This window comes from Leopardus geoffroyi, chromosome B2, assembly GCF_018350155.1.
Source record: "Leopardus geoffroyi isolate Oge1 chromosome B2, O.geoffroyi_Oge1_pat1.0, whole genome shotgun sequence".
Lineage (NCBI taxonomy): Eukaryota > Metazoa > Chordata > Mammalia > Carnivora > Felidae > Leopardus > Leopardus geoffroyi.
Genome location: NC_059332.1, coordinates 25,619,224 through 25,645,832, shown reverse-complemented (window position 1 = coordinate 25,645,832; position 26,609 = coordinate 25,619,224). Strand labels below are relative to the sequence as shown.

Here is a 26,609-nt window from a genome sequence, read left to right as displayed (position 1 = left end):
GCGTTCACAGTCCCCGAAATATAACCACATAAGGGGATTCTGGTCCTTATAACAACAGTAGCAACAAAAACTTAAAAATCCCTGGTAAGAAAAATACCATGCCTTGAATAAAACATAAGATGAACAAAGAAGTATGTGCAGGCTGAATTCACACGTTGGACAGAAGGGAATGCTTGGTCCCTTGAAGAAAGAGATTTAATGGACAGTCAGAAAGGTGAGAGGCTAGGAGTGCACAGAAGAGTTTAAGAGCTGCAGGTGAATAAGGGCCTAACCAAGGATCCTGCAATAACGCACGGTAACTATACAGGATGAGACCTGTATCTGGCTTTTTCTTTACAGTCTTTGTGAAAAGAAAGACTGTACATTAACATTAACAACAACAATGGCAACAAAGTGGATCATTCTGGAACAGCTGTACCGAGCGAGTACTGAGAGACATCACAGACACATTGACAAAAACAGGGAAGACCTAGAGAAAATAAGCATACACTGACAGTATTTCAGAAGCAGATTTTAAAAATTTACAGTTATTTAGAGAAAAGCATCATTCCTCTTTACATTTTGATGGTCTTGTGAAAGAGGACAGTGAGACCAACTAAGCTACTATTAAGATAGAGCCACGGTGTATTTTCACCTTCCGTCTTTTCGGCTACCCAGGTGTTGATGTGTTCCCTGGACTCTTCTGTAGCGTTGATAAAGTCGAGCTCTTCCATCTCTGCCTGGTAGAATTTACGGCAGGAGTCTTTGAAAGACTAGGAGAAACAGAGCAACATCATCACATGGCTGCAGAAATAATCAACACTTACAGCTTATTTCTTCACTGCACCAAATCAGAATGTAGGCAATTTTGATTTACATACATAACATACAAATAAATACGAGGAATTAACTGAAAATCCTATTTCTCGTTTTTCAGCTACGTTTAAACTTAGCTTCTAAACCAAGTAAAACAGTTGTCTGAACATCAAATATCAATAACTACCAGATTCTTTGAGGGATTAACTGCACATCAGTGAGGTAAGTACAAAGACACGGAGACGCAGCTACTACAGAGTGTCGTTCCTGACAAGCCGCTGCGTTTGCTCTGTGAGTCCTGCCCACAGCAAGAGCCACAGCTGCCTGTGCATTTCAGAACAATGGACTGGAAACAAGGGCCTGCTGTTCCATACAATGGTGGAAAGTGTATGATTCTACACCACCCCTCCCACTACAACGTTCTGTGATGATGGCAACGTTCCAAATCTGCACTGCCCAAAACAGTGCCACGTGCTGCTATTGAACGCTTGGAATATTGGCAGTGCCACTGAGGAACTGAATGCTGAACTGTAATTTTAATTATTTACACTGAAATTTAAATAGCTACATGTGTCTAGTGGCTACCATTTTGGATGGCTCAGTTTTAGAGAATGAGCAGCTCTCAAAAAAAAGTATAAACTGTATCGTGTTAACAAAGTCTATTAAATGATGATGACATTAGTGAACACTTACTTTATGCCATACAAAAGCAGAAAATCTGATAGAGAGTAAATGGAGTGAAATAACTAATTTGTGGAAAGCATGCTATGGAATGGTTTCCCAATCCTTCTTTTGACCAGCTTACAGCTAAATATTTAATTTCCCTTTTCAGGACTGTTTTTCTATTACAGGATTTCACATTGCTCCTTTGATATTGTGTCAGAGAGGTCACGTGGCACAGTAATGTAGCTACAAACACAAGTCCTGCAACTTATTAGCTGTGTGGCCTTTAAAAAGTCACTTTGTTTCTCGAAGCTTCCTTGTCTTTCCCTGTAAATGAGGATTCGGCATCCATCCGAGGACCAGATGAATTCTTATCATCAATGCTGTTTTATGAAATCTCAGCATGTCACAGACACTGCACTAGGTGATCTAGGTGTATCGTTTTACTTAATCCTCAGATACTTTGTGCTCCACCAACTCTGCTGCTCTGCTGTTGCTCAATGCCTTTGAAAATGTTTTCAGTCTCTCAATCTAAGAAAATAGTCTGGAAGCAAACTGGACACTCATGTATTGATCCTTGGGTGATTTCTACAACTTTTTATTTATTTAAATCCAAGTTAGTTAACATATGGCGTAATCATGATTTCAGGAATAGAATTGAGAGATTCATCACTTATATATAACATCCAGTGCTCCTCCCAACAAGTGCCCTCCTTAATGACCATCACCCATTTAGCCCACCCCCCTCCCACACCCCTCCAGCAACCCTCAGTTTGTTCTCTGTATTTAAGAGTCTCTTATGGTCTGTCTCCCTCTCTGTTTGTATCTTATTTTTCCTTTCTTTCCCCTGTGTTCATGTTTGTTTCAATTTCTATAACTTTTAAACACACTTGAAAATAATTGTTTGCTATTTAAATTACTATTTTATAAGCAATGACTAGTCAAACTGAGGGAATATCTAATTATTAGTTGTGATTGGTATTGGATTCTTGGAACACTAAATTGATAAGAAATTATTGAGAAACACTCCTAAACCCTCTATCTTATATTTCAATATCAAAATAAGATTTGAAACATCAATGATTTCTTAAAAATATCCATCAGAAAAGAAAGTAAATTAAAGAAAATCAGCCAATTCTTTGTGTTTATTGGAAGTTTTGTTTCTTCTTTATACCAAAGGCTTATAAAAAGATGAGGCAACAGCCTAGGAAGTAGCTAAGACTGATAAAAATAAGTGAAACAGGCTGTAAAAAATTCACACCATAGTGAACAAATCTTAGCATTATTTGACCTCATGCTTGACTACATTTACTTTACTCCAAATATTTTAAAACGAGTCTGAAGCAAGTTTAAAAACTGAAAAAAAAAATCATATAATAGAATAACATTAATATCCCAAACATAGAAAAAGAATAAATCAGTAAGAAAAAGATGGCCCAATAAAAAGTATGTAAAGAAAATTCTCAGAAAAGATACAAATGTTCAATAAACATAAGGAAAGATGATCAATCTCTTAATAATAAAAATTTAAGAGGTTAACAACATGCAGTGTTGATGATGAAGAGTTGAAATGAGCACTCCACTGGTACCCCTAGAGAGAATGTAAATGGCCACAGTACTCTGGACAATTTCAATATTTGCTATAGCTTCAAAGCTTCACTCCCTTCCTCCCTGCTACAAAAACACACGTACATAGGGCACAGGAGTCACGTACACTAACATTCACTGTCTGAATGCCCATCAGTGGGGGAATGGCATACTAAGTATGTTTCAGTACATCCATACTTAAGAATAGCGATAACAGTTAAACAGAGTGAGGTAGATCCTCATATATGCAAAGAATTTAAGACACAGTGTTGGGTGAAAAGAAACAAGTACAAAATAATACTTTGGTATAATGACGTGACGTAGAGAAAAAACCCACACAACAGATTTGTATATGTACGGGGGATACACATCAGATCTACGAAAGCTTACACCGGGGAGGGGAATGATGAGGTGTGGAAGTGGGTGTGAGGACTCTTGTTTTGAGTGCTTTATTTGCATTTTTATGTAACAAGAATATAGTCATCATGCAACAAACATATACTCACATACTCACATATTACTTGAGTAGTTTCTAAAAAATGATAAAAAGCATTAAAGCACTATAAATAAACAGAACCAGTATAATTAGACAAGTAACTTTACAAAAATTCTGCACTGGAAAAAACAATAGAAATATTTGCATGCGTAAAAAGTTGAACAAGTATCACAATGCATAAAAAATTATTGATATGTAGAAAACAATGATTAGAAATACTCATTTTGATCACTTCTTTGTTTCAGCCAATTCACTTTGAATTGTGTTTGTTCCATGTTAGTTCTTTTGTAATTGTCTCATCGAAGCCTCACAGAAATCTGGACATTATTTGTTATAAGGCTCATTTTACAGAAGATTAAAATTGAAACAGGGTTCAAGGGAATGCATGAAGCTAGTAAGTGGAGACCTGAGTTCATGTGCACCTGTATGAATTCATAACCCACAGGTTTTCTGCTATACTGCGTGACCCCTCCTCCCCACTACCCCGGTGTCTTTACTTTCTTAGTCAAAAACAGCAAGTATGACTTACTGAGAGGAAATCATAAGACTTCTCTCCAAAGAGCCTGTTGGCAGTTCTAAGCAAGTACCGTGCATCAGTCCTGTTGATTTCAGTAAGAAGCGACTGGAACCCCTGGTGGACATCACCTCCTCCGCTGCTCTTACTTAAAGAAAGTGCCTGAAATGAAAAACAGAATACAAATACCTAACTTAAGTGTGCCTTGACTGCAGGAAATGGATACAACACCAAACTCCGCCTAAGAACCATACAGATCCTAACTAGAGCTTAAAAGAAGATGCATCCAGTTGAAGACAAAAAGCAGCTCGAAAGCCACCCAGTTTGCCATCCTCCAGCACTTTCTGCAAGGAGTCAGGGCACTGCCCGCACTGGCATGAGTGGCAGTGCCCCTTCACACACCGTGTTCTATGTGCTCTATAGGGCTGCAAATAAGGCTGCCAACAGGCCTCCCATCACTGCAAACACAGGCCGTTCCTCATACTGAAAGGTCTGGCCTCTCCCATCCATCCTTGGGTCTGGCTGGTGCTGTGATGGGGTCTGGCCACCAGAATGCAGGAGAAGGGACAATATTCCAGGCCGGGGCCTTACAAGTTCTGGCAGCTCCATATTTACTCTCTCATACCCCAGCCACCATGATGTGAGGAAGCCCAGGGTATCCCGCTAGAGGCCACATGGAAAGTCCTGGAGAGCTGACACCACATGGGGGAACTACCTATAGGAGAATGGAGGCCCCAGACACATGATAGAGGCCTTCCTAGATCATGCATGATCCCAGCTGACACCATGTGGGTCAGACCACAGAATCTGAGAAATAATCAGCCTTTGCTATTTCCAACCACTAAGTCTGGGACAATTTGTTTTGTAGCCATAGAAGTTCATGCAGCAATCCAGACATGGACTTCTGCCCTGACAACATCCAAAACATGGCAGCAGCTTTGGGCCCAGGCAGCTGGCAAAGGCCGGGGGGAAGGAGAGTGAGGAGATGGTAAGCAGAGGCTAGAAAGCCACTGAAGAAATCACTAGCAGTGGCTGGAGAAAAGGGGCTCCTGGCATGTCCCAGCAGAAGAGACTGTAACCTGCAGTGGCGAGGAAGGTTGGGCGTTTCCCCAACAAACCAGGTATCTGGCTAAGTAGATGTCCAGAAGGAATGGGGCTTGTAGCTGCCTAGGATAGAGTACAGGAAGGGAAAGAAGAGGTAAAGAAGGAATTGTTTCATTTTCTTTCTTTTTTTTTTTTTAATGTTTATTTTATTTTTGAGAGGGAGAGAGAGACAGAGAGTGTGCAGGGGAGAGGCACAGAGAAAAGGAGACACAGAATCCGAAGCAGACTCCAGGCTCTGAGCTGTTAGCACAGAGCCCGACACGGGGCTCAAACTCCCAAAATGCAAGATCATGACCTGAGCTGAAGTTAGAGGCTTAACCGACTGAGCCACCTAGGCTCCCCTAGGAATTATTTCATTTTCAAGCAGAATTTAAAGGAAAATTTTCCAACCTAAGACTTGGTGGGTAGAAAATTAAAAGGTTTCTTATTCCCAGCCTCTCCAGCTGGCAAATGATTCTAAATGTGAGAAATGGCCTCAGAACAAAGATCAAGTCCAAGGTATGGGCTTCAAGGCAGGATCAAGTTCTACTTTATTAAAACCTGAGAAAGATGAAGGCAGACTAAGTGCCTCACAGACCCACTCAGCTAGACAAAGGGGCTTCTGAGCATCTTAAGGACATTGTCAGCCAGTACTCTCATCCCAGGCCAACACAGAGTCCTGCCTCAAACAGGTTTGTGCATATTATCATTTATATCACTATGTCAATTATAAATTGACACATAGAAACCCCACAACTGTTTAGAGGAAAAACTCTGCCGACATCTCGATCTCACACTTCCAGGCTCCAGAACGGTGAGGAAATACACTTCTGTTCTTTAGGCCCCTCGATCTGTGGTACCTTGTTATAGCACCACTAGCAGACTCAGACATCCCCCCGCCATTTTTGAAGAGAATGTCACAAAACTCTGCACCCAGGAACCATACTAAGCAACCTCATAGCCCTGCTCCTCCTGGACTTCAAGCCCAAGACTGGACCCTCTGGGGTCTTGGGAAGGGGGTAAGTGTACCTTACCTGTGGAGGACTGGGAATCACTAGGGGCCAAAGGGCAGACCACGGCAGTCATCAGTAACCCAATGAGTTAATGCCTTCAGTATTCACATCGTTATACAGCCCCTCTTTGGCTGACTTTGGACTTGGCCACCTGACTGGTGTCAGCCAACAGCACGTTAGCAAACATGACGTACCAGAGGCTTGATAAGCATTTGTACATTTAAGCTGTTCCTCTTGGAAGCTGGGTACTGTCCTGTAAGGATGCCCAGGCTACCCTGTCAAGGAGACACCACGTAGAAACCGAAGGGAGGAGACAGCACATGGAGGAAGCCACATGGAAGAGGCCCAAGACCCCACACCAGTGACCCAGCTGGGACCGAGTGGAGCGGAGGCATCGCCCAACACATTCAGAATCCTATAACAGTAATTATCATCTTAAGCCACTAAGTTTTACGGTGCTGTTACTCAATAAGAAACAACTGAAATACTACTGAAAACATTTTTGGCTGACAAGTGCCACTCTAAGAAGGTTTTACACTTAAATGAGAAAATTAAAACAAAAATTTTTAATAATTGGGGTGCCTGGGTGACTTAGTCGGTTAAGTGTCCGACTTCGGCTCAGGTCATGATCTCACAGTTTGTAGGTTCTAGTCCTGCATCAGGCTCTGTGCTGGAAGCTCAGAGCCTGGAGCCTGCTTTGGATTCTGTGTTTCCCTCTCTCTCTGCCCCTCCCCCACTCACACTTTGTCTCTCTCTCTCTCAAAAATAAACATTAAATTTTTTTTTTAATTTCTAATAATTGAAAACCAAGTGACAATATCCAAAATATATCACAGAACTCAACTTGAACCTTGTGACTTTACCCCTACTCAGAAACTCAAACTCATGTATAAACTATCATCAGGGGTAGTGAGATCACTCATTCTTCTAAATGGAGCACACCACTTCCTCCCCAACAGATCTGAGACACCCATTCCGGGGTGCCCACTCGCGCAGGGCTAACTCTCTGTCCCCATCCTGCAACACCAGCAGAGGGATCTGTCAAGAGTAAATCCTGGATGTGAAAGTGGAGGACCAGCCCAACTGACAAATTAATGGCACTTACGGTTGCCCAGAAGTAGCTTCAGGTACATACCTGGGCCATCTGGGCTGCAGTGTTTCCCTTGGCGCCCATGAAGACCATGGACAGGGCAGAAGAGATGCTCATGGGCGAGAAAAACACATTTTTCGAGTTGTCTTCACCCAGCTTTTTCAGCAGACTTAAGGCAAAGGTGCCATTTGCTTCTGAAAGAGTATCCATGATGGTGAGCCTGAAACAACAGATTTAAAATCAGTATCACATAAGTACAGGCTTACATGCTGACTGTATTTCACTCTGTTATTAATAGTTACCGTTTTGGTTCAGTGGGCAAATGGGTACCTACACAAAACTCTATTTCTTTTGGGGCCCTCAAAATTATTTTGCATGTTTCTAATATTACATGAAAAAAAAAACAAACAAACAATGATATTAATAATACAATCCTGTTTTGGGGGGGGAGCAGGGGACTGCTACGTGCACTTATCTGTGAGCACAGAGAAAGCGTGGAAGGTTGCACACTTGACAGCTTACCCGAGTTACTTCCTGGGGGTGGGACCAAGAAAGGACTTAATTGGCTTTTGCTTCTATTTCTGTATTGTTTGGCATGATGTGGGGCTTATATGTGTTGTTTTATAATTTAAAAACCATTCAAATGATAAATCCAACCACAAGGTTACACACACAAAAAAATATGGTTGAATGCTTTTATCATGTGGGAAAGAGGAACCCAATTTTAGGGTAGCCTGTGGCCTGAAGATAAGAGATAAATCAAACCACATACGAAGTCATACAAATGCCTTAAAAACAAGGACTTTTGACCTTCAATTCTCCTTCTATGAAACCTGTGCTTGTGTCAAAGCCCAAACCCAGGGCCACGTTCCCCAGATCTGTTACTGCCCACAGGCCCAGGCCTTCTTGCCCTTTGTTCTGGACAAGGGCACTGGATAGCAGGTGCCTGCCCATGGCTGCCTCTGGTTACAGGCTTCAGAGGTCAGGGGTCAGACAGCACATATTGGGCATGTAGGGCATGTGGCCACATCCCTGATGGCCTAGGCAGGGTCCAGAGGAGGAATAGTTCTGGGCAGTCAGAGATAGGGTGGATGTGAGAGTCTTCAAGCAGGTTAAAGCACAGTAGGTCTTTAGAAAGACCTATTATTGACTCCCCCTTTGCCATGGGGGATCTGAAGTTCACAGAAGTGAAGTGATGTGTCCAGGCTAAGGAACTGAATAGCTAAGGCTGAACTCAGGGCCAGCAAACTGTCTTTCCACTGCTCCTCTAGATATCCCCACTTCAGGAAGAGCCTGAAGTACAGCACAGAGGGGTCAGAAGAGAAGGCAAGAGGCAGCAAGGGGTCCGAGCAGTCAGTCAGCTGTAGATGCAGCAGAACAGGCTGGTGGGGAGCAGATTCTGGGGAAAGCAGCACCTGCCTGCTCTGATATCACTTACAGAAGTTTACAAACTACGTTTCCCCAGATTGAGGAAATGACTCATTTGAGCTATGGGGGGGAATCTACAGAACAAGGAAAGGGAGAGGCAAGAGGGGAGATCTTCATGGTGTAGAAGGGAAAGGGAAGGAGGTATCTAACAGAAAGACCCCATGAAGACAATGAGGAGTTAACCATTCTTCCCCGAGGATGGCTTTATGATTATAACTACAGTGGTTGGCTGCATATGGGCAGCAAAGATATGACCATACTAACCCTTGGAACATGAGAATGTTCCCTTACACAGCAAAAGAGACTTTGTAGATGTGATTATAGAAAGGATTTTTTTTTCATGTTTATTTTGAGAGAGAGAGAGAGACAAAGCACAAGCAGGGGAGGGGCAGACAGAGAGAGAGAGGGAGAGAGAGAATCCCAAGCAGGCTCCTCACTGTCAGCACAGAGCCTGATGCAGGGCTCAGTCTCAGGAACCATGAGAACATGACCTGAGCCAAAATCAAGAGCCTGACACTTAACTGACTGAGCCACCCAGGCACCCCTAAATGAAAGATCTTGACGTGGGGAGATCATCGTGAATTATTCAAGTGGTCCCTAAATGTAATCACACGTATCCTTATGAGAGGCAGGCAGAGAGGAATTTGAGCAATGAAGAAAGCAATGTGGGGACTGAAGCAAAATGCTACCATGCTGGCTTGAAAACTGGAGGAAGTGGGGACAAACAAGGAATGCAAAAACTGCATCTCTAGAAGCTGGAAAAGGGGTGGTGACAGACTCCCCGCTACAGCCTCTGGGGAGAGCACGCCCCTGTCAAAACCCCGGTGTTGTTCAGTGAAGCCTGTCAGCCTTGAGGCCTCCAGAAGCATGAGAGAACAAATGCGCTGAGCTTGCGGGAATCTGCTACAAGAGCCACAGGAAACTAATATTGCAACTTACATACCTGATAAATTTTATTTACTATCCTTGTCTTAAACGTTTTGTTTGCAAACTCTATTTATTCACTATAGAGAATAGCTGGGGTGCTGAGCACTCCTGGTTTGCTCAGACTTTCCATACATATCTGAAATTACTAATTTCTAAGAGAAGTACATAGAACATACACCTTATTAAAATTCTTCTGAAATAATGGATTCTTTGTTGATACAGAAATAACTTCAAGATTTTGCAGACCCTTGGGAACATCAACAGAAACAAAAGTAGCTATTCTATGGAACTGATGCAAAAATTATACTGTTTATTTGGATTTTACACCAGCAAGTGCTGCCTGCTTCTCAATTTTAAGAGAAACAACTGTGAAAACAGGTTTAAGAATGAAGAATTAGGTACGAGGACGTACCACAGGGCAAGAGGCACAGTCCCAAGCATTCCTGACACAATCCAATGTCAAGACTCAGGCAGGTGTCTGTGGGTCCCCCACCACACAAATCTTCCTCTTAGCTGGGGACAGGGACACCTCTGGCTTGGCCCCCAAGATGGCTCAGCCCCCACTGATGCTGGCTACCCAGCCCCTCAGCGAATTGAGAAAGCTCAAAGAGCAGTAGTTCCTCAACATAAAGCAGCTTCAGTCTTCTGGCTTTAAACACTGACCCTGGAAAAACCAAGCCAGGACATTCAGAGGAAAAGGCACAAGTCAGGAGGGAGATGAGGTTTTCCGTTCCGGCTCTGGGACTCTGAATGTGTTACTCGGTTCCTGCTCCCTGCATGAGGAAGAGGAGGCCAGGTAATCTGTGTGCCCTGCCGTCTTCGATGTCTATTGTTAACATGAATGCAGAAAGAAGAGCCAGAGAGGAGTTTACTCTTCAAAGCCCAAGGTGAAGTCTAACAGCATTCCATTTCTCAGCTGACAACGACGGATAGCTGTTAAAAGTGAAATTATGTTCACACTCAGGGTGCCTGGGTGGCTCAGTTGGTTGCAGCAGACTTCAGCTCAGGTCGTGATCTCACCATTCGTGGGTTCAAGCCCCACATCAGGCTCTGTGCTGACAGCTCGGAGCCTGGAGTCTGTTCAGATTCTGTGTCTCCCTCTCTCTCTCTCTGCCCTTCCCCTGCTCATGCTCGCTTGTGCTCTCTCTCTCTCAAAAATAAATAAAACATTTAAAAAAGTTATATCCACGTCCTATGAAAATTGTTAAATAAGAAAGAAACATGAAATCAATGATGGTTGTAGGCTTATTCCAGATATGCAGGATAATCTTATAGCAGAAAATAAGTTAATCATGAAATAACTGAATTGCCCACTCATAATAAATGTCCTTAAAACAAAAAGAAAATGGTACTTCCTATACTTCCTTAATGTGACAAGGAGTATCAGCCATCATCGATGATAAAATGTTAGGAACAGTTCCCTTGTGCCTCAAACAGGAACAATAACTAGTGATTACATTAAAAAGTTTTAACTTCAGAAAAAATAAATACCCATTTTTGAGTATATACTACACACTGGGACCTATATTAATACTTTTCCTAAATGACTCTTATAACCTTGTAAAGCTGGTTGAGAATATCGGCATTTGATAAGCAAAGAAATGGAGCCATTGCTCTTTTATCACAAGGCTATATAAATGGTAGAGTGAAGGCTAGAAACCAGGTCTGCATGGCACTGGAGTTCAATCACTAAGGCATATAAACTTCCAAAAAAAAAAAAAAAAAAAAAAGGGGGAGAGGTGGAGAGCAAATTCAAGATACCTTTTTAAAACACAATTGGGGCGCCTGGGTGGTTTGGTCGGTTAAGCGTCGGACTTCGGCTCAGGTCATGATCTCACGGTCCGTGAGTTCAAGCCCCGCTGTGCTGACAGAGCTGTGCTGACAGCTCAGAGCCTGGAGCCTGTTTCAGATTCTGTGTCTCCCTCTCTCTCTGCCCCTCCCCTGTTCATGCTCTGTCTCTCTCTGTCTCAAAAATAAATAAACGTTAAAAAAAAATTAAAAACAAAAAAAAACAAAAAAAAAACCCCACAATTTTTGAAAGTTAAAAAACCATTAATTTCCAACAATGACTAAGATAGGTATTCCTTCCTATACTGTGTAAATGATCCTATAAATTGCTATGCCAATATTTCCAGAACATAATTTGCAATTAAAAAAATAAAAATAAAGGACAGGGCGGCAGCACATGGAGAGGTCGCCCCAGCGTCTCTCACTCTACAGAGACTGCAGTGGAATCTGCATGGCTCAACCACTGGGAATCCATGATGGAGAAGAGGGGAGGGGCTTGCGACAACCAGCACATGGATCTTGGCAGACCAAGTTCATGCCTGCAGTGTCCACATAGTAATCCCACCCGGAGGCTTTGCTCATCTGTAGAACTAAGTCAGGGATGCACTCTGACCAGGGAACACACCAGAGTGGAGATCTGCCTGATTCAGATAATCAAACGAGTAGTTCTGCCAGCCCTAGAGCCCAGTCTGCCTATGCCTGGGCAAGATGCTCAGTCATAGCCCCACCCTCAGGTGCTGAGAGTGCCTTCCAGCCCCATCTGACCAGAAGACCTGGTGACAACTCCTGGAAGCTGTGCTGCCCAGTGGTGCTCAAGTGGGCAGGCAGAGCTGACTGCCCCCAGAGCAAAGCCAGTACCAGGTACGGAGGCAGTGGGATTAATTCACAGAGGATTGAGGGTAACTCCAGGACTCTCCCAACCAGACAGCCTGTTTGGGAAACTGAAGGTAACTTGGAGCAGCCTTCCCTCTCCCACCCAGGCAAGGTAGCTGAATCACAGCCCCACCTGCCTGTGGAGAGTGTCTTCTGGCCCCACCTGAATAAAAGGGCTGGAGACAACTCCTGGGAGCTGTGCAGCCCAGGGGTGCTGAGCCAAGAGAAGGGCAGATAGAGCTGAGAATCTACAGAGTAAAGCCAGTGGCCCTGTTTAGCAGGGAAATTAGGGTGTGGATCAGCTTGAGTTAAGACAACAAAGAGTTTTGGACCCCTGGCTGGCTCAGCTGATTAAGTGTCTGACTCCTGATTTCATCTTGGGTCATGATCTAAGAGTCATGAGATCCTGCCCTGCCTTGTGTCAGGCTCCACACTGGATGTGGAGCCTGCTTACGATTCTCTCTCTCTCCTTCTCCTTCTCTCCCTCCTTCTCCCTCTCTCCTTTGTTCCTTCTCTATCTCTTTAAAAAAAAAAAAAAGACGACAAAGAGTTTTACCAACTCTAGACCTGCTTCTCCCACTGCCTTGGAACAGGGATTTTTATTCATACCCCACTTGTTGAATATAGCCTTCAGCCTCTCCAACCAGGGAACCTAACCAGAGCACATGAAAAACATCCCTACACACAGAGGCACTTGAACAGAGAGCACTGCCTGTGCCTTCTACCATCTGCAGAGTGAAACCAGTGGCCTCACCTGAGCAGGGAACTCAGTGCATGCTCTGGCCTGATTCAGCCCCCAAACAATGAGTTGTATAGTCCCTGGGTTCTGGCTGGCTGTCCTGCCAAGGCAGGTAGTTATTAATTCACAGCCCCAGCTACTACTGAATATAGTACCCAGTCCTGACCATCTACAAAGCCAGACCAGAAAATGCAAGCAACTGCTGAGCCTATCCTATAGCCTCACTTAGGTAGGGAACCAAGCCAGTAGTCCTATCCAACTGTTCTTAGCCAGTGGTATACCCCACCATCTCCATCTTCAGAGCTCAAACAGTTGCCTCACCCCAAAAGAGACCATAATAATAAGCCCTACATGCCCCAAAACATTAGCAGCAGATGTAGCCAGAAACCCAGCTGGGCTTACTGGTGGAGAGCTGTCTCTCCCAAAACAAATCTATAAAGTCTAGAAGAGGAACCCCATTCATCAAGTGCACAAATACCAACATAAGGAATCAAGATCATGATTAATCAGGTAAATATGAGACCATGAAAGGAAACTAATAAAGCTCCAGTAACTGACCTAAAATAAATGGAGATCTATAAACTGTCATAAAAAGAAATCAGAATAATCCTCTTAAGGAAGCTTAGTGAACAAAAAGAAAATGGTTACACACAACTAAACAAAATTAGGGAAACAATGCATGAACAAAATGAGAAGTCTGAAAGGAAATAAAAACCACCATAAAACCCCAGAAAACTGAAATCCTAGAGTTGAAAGTACAACAACTGAACTGAAGAATTCAGGAGTTTCAAAGGTAGACTTGACCTGAGGCACCTGGGTGGCTCAGTCAGTGTCTGACTCTTGGATTTCAACTCAGATCACAATCCTGGGGTCATGGGACTGAACCCTGCATTGGGCTCCATGCTGAGTGTGGAACCTGCTTGAGATTCTCTCTCTCTCCCCCTCTGCTCCTCTCCCAAAACTTGTGCACTCTCTCTCGAATAATAAATAAATAAATAAATAAATAAATAAATAAATAAGTGGGTAGACTTGCTCATGCAGACAAAACAATCAGTGATCTGGAGGACTAGACATTGAAAGTTAGGAGAAACAAAAATTTTCTGTGAAGCAAGTCCATAGGAACTATAGGACACAACAAAAAGAAACAATATTTGCATTATGAGAATTCCAGAGGGAGAAGAGAAATAAAGCGACAGGGAGTTTATTTAAAGCAATAATGGCTGAAAACTTCCCAAACTTGGGGAGAGAAATGGATGTCTACATCCATGAGACCCAAAGGACCCCAAATAGCTTGAACCTGAATAAGGGCTACACCAACAACCATAATTGGTCAACAAAGAAAGAATTTTTAAGAGCAGCAAGAGAAAATAGAGAAGTTACATCCTTAAGGGAACCCTTGTAAGACTATGAACAGATTTCTCAACAGAAACTTTTCAGGCCAGGAGAAAATGGGATGACATTCAAAATACTGAAAAACAAAGAAACAAACAAAACCTGTCAACAATTCTATGGCCGATGAAGCTCTCCTTCAGAAACAAAGAAGTTATAAAGACTTTCTCACACAAATAAAAGCTGAGACATTTCATTACCACCAGATCTGACTTACAAGAAATGCTAAAGGGCTAAACGCTAAATGCGTCAGGCTCAGCTAAAAGCTCAGAGCCTGGAGCCTGTCTTTGGATTCTGTGCCTCCCTCTCTCTGTGTCCCTCCCCTGCTCATGCTATCTCTCTCTCTCTCAAAAATAAATTTAAAAAATTTTTTTAAAAATTTAAAAAGGAAATTCAAAGGATCATAAGAGGTTACTATGAATAACTATATACCAATAAACTGGACAACCTAGCAGAAATGGAAAAATTCTTAGAAACATAAAACTTACAAAACCTGAATCAGGAAGAAATAGAAAAACCTGAATAGACCAATTACTAGAAAGGAGATTGAATTAGTAATCAAAAATCTCTCAACAAAGAAAAGGCCAGAACCATAAGGCTTCACTGGTGAATTTTACCAAACATTTAAAGAATTAATACCAAGCCTTCTCAAACTCAAAGAGAAGAGAACACTCCCAAATTCATTTAACAAGGCCAGCATTATCCTGATACCAAAACCAGAAAAGGCTTTCCCTACTATTAGGGAAGACAACTATAGGCCAACATCTTTGACAAATGTAGATGCAAAAATTAATAAAATACTAGCAAACTGATTTCAGCAGCATATTAAAATGATCATTCAGCAATCCCTATCAAAATAACACCAGCGTTCTTCACAGAGCTAGAACAAACAATCCTACAATTTTTATGGAACCAGAAAAGACCCAGAATAGCCAAAGCAATCTTGAAAAAGAAAACCAAAGCTGAACGCATCAAAATCCCAGACTTCAAGCTATATTACAAAACTGTAGTCATCAAGTCAGTATGGCACTGGCACAAAAACTGACACTCAGATCAATGAAACAGAATAGAAAACCCAGAAACGGACCCACAAGTGAACGGCCAACTAATCTTTGACAAAGCAGGAAAGAATATCCAATGGAATAAAGACAGTCTCTTCAGCAAATGGTGCTGGGAAAACTGGACAGCGACATGCAGAAAAATGAACCTGGACCACTTTCTTACACCATACACAAAAATAAATTCAAAATGGATAAAAGACCTAAATGTAAGACAGGAAGCCATCAAAATCCTAGAGGAGAAAGCAGGCAAAAATCTCTTTGACCTCGGCCGCAGCAACTTTTTACTCAAAACATATCCAGAGGCAAGGGAAACAAAAACAAAAATGAACTATTGGGACTTCATCAAGATAAAAAGCTTCTGCACAGCGAAGGAAACAATCAGTAAAACTAAACAGCAACCAATGGAAGGGGAGAAGATATCTGCAAATTACATATCAGATAAAGGGTTAGAATCCAAAATCTATAAAGAACTTATCAAACTCAACACCCAAAAACCAAATAATCCAATGAAGAAATGGGCAAAAGACATGAATAGACACTTCTCCAAAGAAGACATACAGATGGCCAATTGACACATGAGAAAATGCTCAACATCACTCATCATCAGGGAAATACAAATCAAAACCACAATGACATACCACCTCACACCTGTCAGAGTGGCTAAATTAACAACTCAGACAACAACAGGTGTTGGCAAGGATGCAGAGAAAGAGGATCTCTTTTGCATTGATGGTGGGAATGCAATTCCCAAGGAAAGAGCCCAAATGTCCATTGACAGATGAATGGATAAAATGGATAAAGAAGATGCAGTATACACACACACACACACACACACACACACACACACACACACACACACACAATGGAGAATTACTTGGCAATCAAAAAGAACTAAATCTTGCCATTTGCAACTATGTGAATGGAAATAGAGGGTATTATGCTAAGTGAAATTAGTCAGAGAAAGACAAATGTCATATGACTTCTCTCATATGAGAAATTTACGATACAAAACAGATAAACATAAGGAAAGGGAAGCAAAAATAATATAAAAACAGGGAGGGGGACAAAACACAAGAAACTCTTAAATACAGAGAACAGAAGGTTGCTGGAGGAGTTGTGATGGGGGAATGGGCTAAATGAGTAAGGGGCATTAAGGAATCTACTCCTGAAATCATTGTTGTACTATATGCTAACTTGGATGTAAATTAAAAATAAATAAATTTTTAAAAATAATAAATAAATAAATAAATAAATAAATAAATAAAATGATCATTCACCATGATCCCTTGGGTTTATCCCTGGGATGCAAGGATGGTTCAACATACACAAATCAATCAATGTGATACAATACATTGACAGAATGAAAGAAAAGAACCATAAGATCATCTTTTATGATAAAAGCTCTTAACAAATTAGGCATAGAAGTAACATATCACAACATAACAAAGGTCATATATGACAAGCCCACAGCTAACATCATACTAAACAGTGGAAGGATGAAAGCTCTTCCCTAAAATCAGTAACAAGACAAGGCTGCCCACTCTCACCACTCCTATTTAGTATAGTACTGGAAGTCCTAACTAGAGCAATCAGGCAAGAAAAAGAAATAAAAGGTTATCAGAATTTAAAAGGAAAAAGTAAAACTGTCTCTATTTGCAGGCATGATTCTACATATAGAAAATGTTATCGACTCAACCAAAAACTGTTACATCTAATCAATGAATTCTATAAAGTTGCAGAACAGAAAATTAACATGCACAAATCAATAGCATTTCTATACACTAACAACAAAATTGTTGGAAAAAAACAAATAGGTATCATTTATAATAGCATTAGAAGTAATAAAATACTTAGGAATAAATTTAACTAAGGAGATGAAAGATATCTGGACTGAAAATCATTAAGATGTTGATGAAAAAAATTGACAAAGACACAAATTAATGGAAAGCTATCCCATGTTCACGGATTGGAAGAATTAATATTGTTAAAATGTCAATGCTACCAAATGCCATCTGTAGATTCAAGGCAATCCCTATCAAGATCCTGAGAGTACTTTTTATAGAGGTAGAAAAAACACTCCTAAATTTATATGGAACCACAGAAGATCCTGAATAGACAAAGAGATCCTTAGGAAGAACAAAGCAGGAGGTATCACACTTCCTGCTTTCAAGCTATACTATAAAGCTATAGTCAGCGAAATAGTATGGTACTGGCATAAAAACTGGCAATAGACCAATGGAACAGAATCAAGAGCCCAGAAATAAACCCAAGCATATACAGTCACCTAAGAGTTGACAAGGGAGCCAAGAATACTCAGTGGCATTGAGGAGGGCACCTGTTGGAATGAGCACGGGGTGTTGTATGGAAACCAATTTGACAATAAATTTAATATAAAAAAATATTACGGACAAAAGCAACTACTAACTACTTCATATGCTATAGAAAAGTTTTAAATGCCCAACAACAGAGAACCACAAATTCTGTCACATTCATGATGGATAGTAAAGGAGGTATTAATTTTTTAAAAATCATACTAATGTTCCAGGCTATACAAAATTAAGCTGAAAAAGAGGATATAACACTATAAATACAACTTTTAAATGTTCTCCATGTTAACTAGGAAGAAAAGTACATGTAAGCATACTTTAAAGACAGAATGGAAGGAAATATTGTGCACCCAATGTTTCTCAGCTACAGGTCATTTTTATGTTTTTTATATTTTTCTGCATTTTCACATTTTCTTTTTTTTTTTTTTTTTTTTAAATTTTTTTTTTTCAACGTTTATTTATTTTTTGGGACAGAGAGAGACAGAGCATGAACGGGGGAGGGGCAGAGAGAGAGGGAGACACAGAATCGGAAACAGGCTCCAGGCTCCGAGCCATCAGCCCAGAGCCTGATGCGGGGCTCGAACTCACGGACCGCGAGATCGTGACCTGGCTGAAGTCGGACGCTTAACCGACTGCGCCACCCAGGCGCCCCCATTTTCACATTTTCTACAACATGCCTCTATTATTTTTAGGGGCCAGGATTTGGTTCATTTTTATTTTTGTGAAATTAATATTCACACACTTAGTTTAAATGTCAGACAGTGCTCAAAGAGATATCACAAATAACTACAGGTTCTCTTACACTGCTGCCCTTGTCCTTCCCCACCCATGGCTTGCTTTATTAGAGCTAGTAGTGATCAGTGCTAAACCAAGTAGTATCCTAGGGGCACATTTCCTATCACTTAACACTGCTTTTCCTTAGGTTAATATTGCCTTTCCCCCCACATTTCTTTAGTTTTCTATGTAGCTATGGCAACTTCCCCCAAATGTTCTACATGTCACTAGACCTTTCCAACTGTTTCATATGCTCAGATACACAGAGTCATCTACTGGTCCCCTTCTCCTCTCCCATAGTCTATCGCCCTGCTGGTTAGCTCAGGGGCCTTCCTGCCCAAAAGGAATTTTCATAGACAGGGAACAACATTCCCTACTAAAATACTTTCATTAATTGTCAATTGTTTGGCAGTATACGGCTTACACTGCAAAGAAATTATTGTGCTTAAATATTTAAGCATCAGTTATTTATTTTAATATATCAGATTTTTTAATGCTTTTGACATCTTTCAAAGCAAACTTAATGGTCCCTGAGTGGGGTTAAGCATCTAACTTCTGCTAAGGTCATGATCTCATGGCTCATGAGTTCCAGCCCCCTGTCAGACTAACTCTCTCTCCCTCTCTCTCTCTCTCACAAGAATAAACATTAAAAAAATGAAAAAAATAAATATTTAAAGCAAACTTAAAAATGTTTAAACCTTAGTAAACATTTAGACTTCTATAAACCTTATAAATCAAGACTTACAAATCCAATAAGCTAGGATAACCTAAGACTTTCAAACACGTTTAAAAATATACAAAACATGGGAATGCAAGCTGGTACAGTCACTCTGGAAAACAGTATGAAGGTTCCTCAAAAAACTAAAAACAGAACTAACCTACCACCCAGCAATTGCACTACTAGGCATTTATCCACAGGATATAGGTGTGCTGTTTCAAAGGGACACATGCACCCCCATGTTTATAGCAGCACTATAAACAATAGCCAAAGTATGGAAAGAGCCCAAATGTCCCTCGATGGATGAATGGATAAAGAAGATGTGGTATATATATATACAATGGAGTATTACTTGGCAATGAAGAATAAAATCTTACCATTTGCAGCTATGTGGATGGAACTGGAGGGTATTATGCTAAGCGAAATTAGTCAGAGGAAGACAAAAATCATATTACTTCACTCATATGAGGACTTTAAGAGACAAAACAGACGAACATGAGGGAAGGGAAACAAAAATAATACAAAAACAGGGAGGGGGACAAAACAGAAGAGACTCATAAATATGGAGGACAAACTGAGGGTTGCTGGAGGGGTTGTGGGAGGAGGGATGGGCTAAATGGGTAAGGGGCACTAAGGAATCTACTCCTGAAATCACTGTTGCACCATATGCTAACTAATTTGGATGTAAATTTTAAAAAATAAAAAATAAAATTAAAAAAATAAATAAAAATAAAAATACACAAAATGGGTGCCTGGGTGGCTCAGTTGGTTAAGCATCAGACTTCTGCTCAGGTCATGATCTCGCAGCTCGTGAGTTCGAGCCTGGCATCCGGCTCTGTGCTAACAGCTCAGAGCCTGGAGCCTGCTTCAGATTCTATGCCTCCCTCGCTCTCCGCCCCTCCCCAGCTCATGCTCTGTCTCTCTCTCAAAAATAAACAAAAAAAAATTTTTTTTAAGACACAAAACATTAGTTACAAACTCATTTCTACCCCTGTGCTCAAGTATTAACACCTCGGGTTTAACATATTTTAACTTTGTTATATCTTCTTATATATTTCCTAAGGTGATATTAATGCTTCGGGACCATCCCCCCTACACACACACACAAACACAGGGAGCCTGATTCTTGGTCACCATGCCATCCCAGCTGCTCCTTGGAACCCAGCACTCACTCTAGTGAGTAACCAGCACATTCCAGTAAGTGGGGGAGTTTTGAGCTTCACTTCTCCCTTTGCCGGGATTTTACAAGGCCTCATCCAAACACCAAATTTCAGTTCCTGGTAACCCAATGTCTTTCTTTAAAATGAAGTGCTATGCGTTTTCCTCTACCTGCATTGCAGACTCTGTCTATAAGTACTTTAGTTGAATTTTTAGGCCTTTATGGTTGTAGAACTACTGTGCTTGTTAGCCTAGGAACCTGGAATAACAGAACTTTTTACATAACAATCACATATGGATCATCACACAGCATTTCCTGAAAAAGATTATTCAAATTCTTCTGTGCCTTTTTAAAACTCATTTTGTCTGCTTCATCTGAACGTATTAACGGACTCAGGTATTTTGACTATGCATTTCAATTAGCTGATCTTGGTTTTCTTGTTGGCGCTCAAACTGTCATTAACTGTGCTAGTGGGGGGGGGGGTCTCTTGAAATTGATTATTTTATCTTGACATGTTGATCTCAAACATCCCTGCTCTAGGGCAACAACCCTGGTTCTTATCTATCTATCTATCTACCTACCTACTTACCTATCTATTTTATTTCTTTTTTTTTTTTTTTCAACGTTTATTTATTTTTGGGACAGAGAGAGACAGAGCATGAACGGGGGAGGGGCAGAGAGAGAGGGAGACACAGAATCGGAAACAGGCTCCAGGCTCTGAGCCATCAGCCCAGAGCCCGACGCGGGGCTCGAACTCACGGACCGCGAGATCGTGACCTGGCCGAAGTCGGACGCTTAACCGACTGCGCCACCCAGGCGCCCCATCTATTTTATTTCCAGTCCAAAGACATGAGGTATCAGCCCTTCTCCTGGTTTCTTTTAATGGAGAATTGTAAATACAAAATCTGAATCTTCAAGGAGTGTGAGTTTTGGTGTTATTGTTTGGGCCACACCTGTGGACAAAGCTGGATAGAGGTTTCCTTGCAAGTCCTTAAGATGCTATGCTGTAAATGAGACTGCCACATAAAGTTTTTATACACCTAATTTTTCTAAAACATAATTGCACTTAGGGGCACCTGGGTGGCTCAGTCACTTAAGCGTCTGACTTTGGCTCAGGTCATGATCTCACAGCTTGTGGGTTCGAGCCCCACATCAGGTTCTGTGCTGACAGCTCAGAGCCTGGAGCCTGCTTCAGATTCTGTGTCTCCCTCTGGCTCTCTGCCCCTCCCCCGCTCACACTCTGTCTCTCCCTCTCTCTCTCTCAAAACATAAACATTTAAAAAAATTGTTTAAATACAAAAAATTAAAAATAAATTAAAATAAAACATAATTGCACTTAGAGGTGTTCATCTGGGCTGCAAGTGCATCACTTTTCTCTTTCACTATACCTACGTGTTGATTCAACTGTTTATCAGCCACATTTTGGACTGCTCTTCAGCCTGCCACACTGCTATCTTCTCTGAGGTATCTCTTTGCTAAAAATACCCTTTGTGTCAGACCCCAATCTCTTCCTCCTTCATTGTTTACCTCATTTTGATGAAGGAAATCATCCAATAGTTTTCTAAAACAGAATGCGTACATTTTGGGATCTTGCATGCCCAGAAGTCTTTACCATTCCATATGACTGACAGTTTCTCAGGGTCTGGAACGCACTACACATTATTTTACATCCAAATTTCTGACACATTGCTTTATTGCTTTCCAGCCTTCAGCTCTGCTGTTGGGAAGTCTGATGACATTCTGACCCCAGTTCCATTCCCCCTTCCCCACATCCTCATTCTTAAAAAGCTCACAAATTCTTATCCTTATCCCTGATGTTCTGAGATGTCACAGTGTGTCCTTAAGAGAGGCCCCATTTACTTATTTTGCTGTGCACTTGGGGGACCCTTCCAATCTAGCAATTCAAATTTTCCTTCCTCTCTGGGAAAAAAATTAAGTCAGGAGTTAGTTCCCTCAGACTGACTCTGTTCTCTTTTTCTGTATTCTCTATTAGTCAGACACTAAAACTCGTGGACTGATCTACCAGATACTAAGCGCCTTCATCATGGCACACACTGAAAACAGTATTTGTAGGGTGCTGTGAGATGGGCAAGGCTGCTTGCTACAGAGGTGGAAAGCTCTGCTCTTTCTTCTCTTCTTCTCTTGCATTTTCCATCACAGTGCCATTTTTGTTCCATTTCCAGAAGGATGTCCATGATTTTATCTTCCAAGTTTTCTACTGATTTTTTTCTAATTTGAGCCATTATATTTTTAATTTCGAAGGATTTCTCCTTATTCTCTGCTGTTCCTTCTTTACAGCCCTCCATTCCAATTCCTTGGAGAACAACATTACAGTTTTATTGAGATGTCTTCTTCTCCCTACACTCACAGTCTCTCTCTGAGGCTTTTGTTGTTGCTGTTATTGTGGTTGGTGTTTGCTTTATCTAAGTCTATTTCATACACAGGCTTCCCACAAACGGGGGACAATCCTTGAGGAGCAGTCACATTTAAGAGGAAAACACAAAACAATGTTGCAAATTCTGTTTACATGGAGAGGAAGTCAGCTGGAGGCTTTCATGCAGTGTGATCACCTGATCGCTGCATTTTTTTGTTGTTGTACAGCAAATGGGAGGAACCTTCTGATCTGGCTGCTGGTGGTGTTCTGGAAGCAAGCAGGGTAGGGCTGGGGAATTTCTATCAGATCAGTAATCTCCTCAATTCAACCCAGTGCTTGGGGTCCCTGAGTTTGAGCATCAGATCCCATATGGCTGAAACCCAATCTTCTGGCAGGTGGCTACCTAGTTGCCAGGTTCAGGGATACCATGGGGTCTAATGGATCTGGCAACACGCTAACAGGGCCCCATTTTTCAGCCCTGTACTTCATTCCTGCCTTTGCAGGTACTGGAGCCTCCAACCTTGACCACTGTCATCTCCACAACATGGAACTCCTCCTCCATCACTTTCCTCCCAAATTCTGACATCACTTGGCCACTGTTTGTCCCCTCTCCTTTTCTTTTTTTTTTTTTTTCAACGTTTATTTATTTTGGGACAGAGAGAGACAGAGCATGAACGGGGGAGGGGCAGAGAGAGAGGGAGACACAGACTCGGAAACAGGCTCCAGGCTCTGAGCCATCAGCCCAGAGCCTGACGCGGGGCTTGAACTCACGGACCGCGAGATCGTGACCTGGCTGAAGCGGGACGCTTAACCGACTGCGCCACCCAGGCACCCCTGTCCCCTCTCCTTTTCTTTGTCCTTTGTTTTTAATGCTTTCAAGGGCTCCTTGGTGTCATTTTTAGTAGAGTTTTATGAGAGAAAGGAACTGAACACATATGATCACAAATTTACCAACTACTTTTGTGAGCAGAGTTAAACAATGTTTAAAAGCCATTTCTTTGGCTATTACCCAATTCCTCTTTTACTTGTGAAATAAATGCCCAAGCATTGAATGCTATTTATTAAAATCCATCTTGTCCTAAAATGTGAATTTGAAAATAGCCCACTAATTATAGGCCACTAGTACATAATCTAGAACAACTTTCATTATCACTTTGTAATAACATACAAATTCTTAATAATCATAAAAGATCAAAGCGGTCTTAGTTCTAGAAGAGAAACAAAAATAAACTCAAATTTAAATAGTTTACCACTCACTACAATATTTCAAATATCAAAGAAAATTATAAACAATCTAGTGAGATTTTTATAGTGTGGGATTTCTTTTTTTTTTTTTTTTTTAAGGAAGTGCAAGATTTCTCTTATCCATTCAATGAACACGCCAGTAATAAGGATGCATATCTCACAGATCACACTGGAAACTCAACACCTATCACTGGCTTTCCAAGTCCCTACTATTTTGGTTTCAGTAAGACAGCCAAAAGTCTCCTTCATACACAACACACAGATGCACACATACACGTGCAAAATGCATTATATATTCCAAAGTTATTTATGGTTTTAATAACAGTGTACCTCTTAAAAATAAAAACAATACTTAATCACAAACATAAAAACTGGGTAGTAAGGTTTTCTATTTCACATGAGTGTGTGTATAAAACAAGACTAACAAATCAAATCTATCCTAGCACTATTATTTTCCCCATAGCACTATCAGTATCTTTGAGCAATTATTGTTCACAATTGATTTGATTCAACTGATTGTTAACTTTTTAAGCTGTCACTATTTGTGCTTCTTGGATTAAAGATGCCTTAATTTCCTACAAAATCCAACCATTTAAAGATTGGCTTAATGGAGACGTGGGCTTCTGCTTCATCCCTACCTTTGTTTTCTGGTGTACTTGTGTGTATACTGTGTGTAAGCATATGTGTATTTTACTTCTCTGAACAACAGTTCTCTAGTATGTAAACAGGGGATGGTTCTTTCTATTTTTTTAGGTTTTTTTCATGTTTATTTATTTTTGAGAGACACAGAGCACAAGTTGGGGGGGGGGGGCAGAGAGAGACAGACAGACACAATCCGAAGCAGGCTCCAGGCTCTGAGCTGTCAGCACAGATTCCCATTCATTCAGAGCTCAAACTCACCAACCATGAGATGGTGACCTGAGCCGAAGTCAGAAGCTTAACCACCTGAGCCACCCAGGTGTCCCAGGATGATTCCTTCTATTTGCAGGTTTACTGTGAGGATTAAATAAAGTAATGTCTGGCACACAGTGGGTATTCAACAAATGGGTAGGATTATACACTATTTCCTTTCTTCTGTCTAGGCCTTATCTCAGGTCAGCAAGCTTGGAAACATAAGGTGTGTGGTTCCTCCCCCACCCCCTCCCCAGGTCTTACAACACACACTTGGTGTGATAGAGGGTGCTCTTAGTATGAACAGAAAAGAATGATGACTCCATTCATTCTAATTTCACTCTACTCTTAGAGGTGGAGCTAACTATAAGATGCTAAAATGTAATAAAATGCCTTGAATTGGAATTGGCCTTGTATAATTTTAAATATTTAGTTTATGTGGCCAAGTATGACTAAAATTGCACCCTTTCTCTGTGATGGTATAAACCGAAGGATACAATCACTCAAAAGTAATCATGCAACACTGGAACACACTCTGTAATACTGATAACAGTTTCATTCATGTCAACCAGAGTGCACATTTCTTAGCCCCAGAAATACAATGCAGCAATACAATGCTGAATCCAAGGTTATTTTTCTCATCCCATCTCACCACACCAGTCCTAAACCACACCCAGGAGGAAGCAGTTAGCCTTGGGTCATATTTCTGTCCCCAGGTACAGTTGTACAGGCCCAGGCAGCAAAAGTACCAACACTGACCCAGTTCCACCCTGGCATCTAGGTATTCCTGGCAGCATATGAATATTAATTTTCCACACTTCTCTTTTCTAAACTTGAGCTTTATATGGGGAAGAGGGGGAAGAAAGTAATTCATGTGCCAATTTCATCTAGCACACAAACCCCAAGTATGATTAAAATTTTCCCCATTGTCCTCTTAGCCCTTAAGATACCACATCTTGTAATATTTTGTCTGCAGTAAGTTTAATAAAAAAAAAAAAACAAAAAAAAAAAACAGAGGTAACAGTATCTGGAATGATGCTCACGATTATCTTCGCAGGCCTGAGTAACCTGGAAGGTGCTGCGGAATTTGCGAAGCACCTGACCACAGGCCAGCAGGCCACACCGGGTGGGCAGGGCGATCACCAAGGAGCAGTTTCAGTGAATAGGCGCTGGGGAGCCCAAATTCGGCGCCTTTGGCACCGACCCCTGGCCTTCTCTCAGGCCTCCAAGCCCCCTACCCTGGGTTCCCAACGCCCGGCGCCTCGCGGACAGAACAGGCGAGGTCACCTGTGGCCGGAGGCCTCGCGGGGTCACCTGTGGCTGCGGGGCCCCGCGCAGCAGCTCTGGACGCTCAGCGCAGCCCCCATGCCGGCTCCCTCTGCCTCCACTGCGGACGCGGGGCTGCGCGTTCGGGTCTGGGCGGCCAGACACTACTCACCAGATGGTGTCACTGTCCGCCAGACCACTGGACTTCTCAAGGGAACTCGAGCCCAAACGCTCATACCCCACCCCCTCCCCGTCAAGATTTCGAGGGTCACGGCCCCGCGTGACCACGCCCCTACCCACGCGCGCCCCGACCCCGGGAGGCCACGCCCTCCCCGCGCGCGTCCCCGACCCCCGCGAGGCCACGCCCTCCCTACGTGCCCCCGGGCCCCGCATGGCCACGCCCCCGTCC

The 26,609-nt window shown here is 41.9% G+C and overlaps 1 protein-coding gene across 6 annotated transcripts in view; it reads right to left on the bottom strand.

Moving 5' to 3' along the window:
- SERPINB6 (serpin family B member 6) overlaps positions 1-26,609 on the bottom strand; it is a 44,868-nt gene that overhangs the window by 5,103 nt on the left and 13,156 nt on the right. For 2 of the 6 annotated variants that reach the window (XM_045497587.1, XM_045497590.1), the window contains exons 2-4: positions 7,287-7,461; positions 4,071-4,217; positions 635-752 (exon numbers count right to left, since the gene is read on the bottom strand). In XM_045497587.1, the coding sequence (XP_045353543.1) occupies positions 635-752; positions 4,071-4,217; positions 7,287-7,461 (440 nt within the window). Of the gene's footprint in view, positions 1-634; positions 753-4,070; positions 4,218-7,286; positions 7,462-25,977; positions 26,160-26,248; positions 26,551-26,609 lie in introns of those variants that run through there. The other 4 variants (XM_045497584.1, XM_045497585.1, XM_045497588.1 and 1 more) reach the window with 4 other exon arrangements.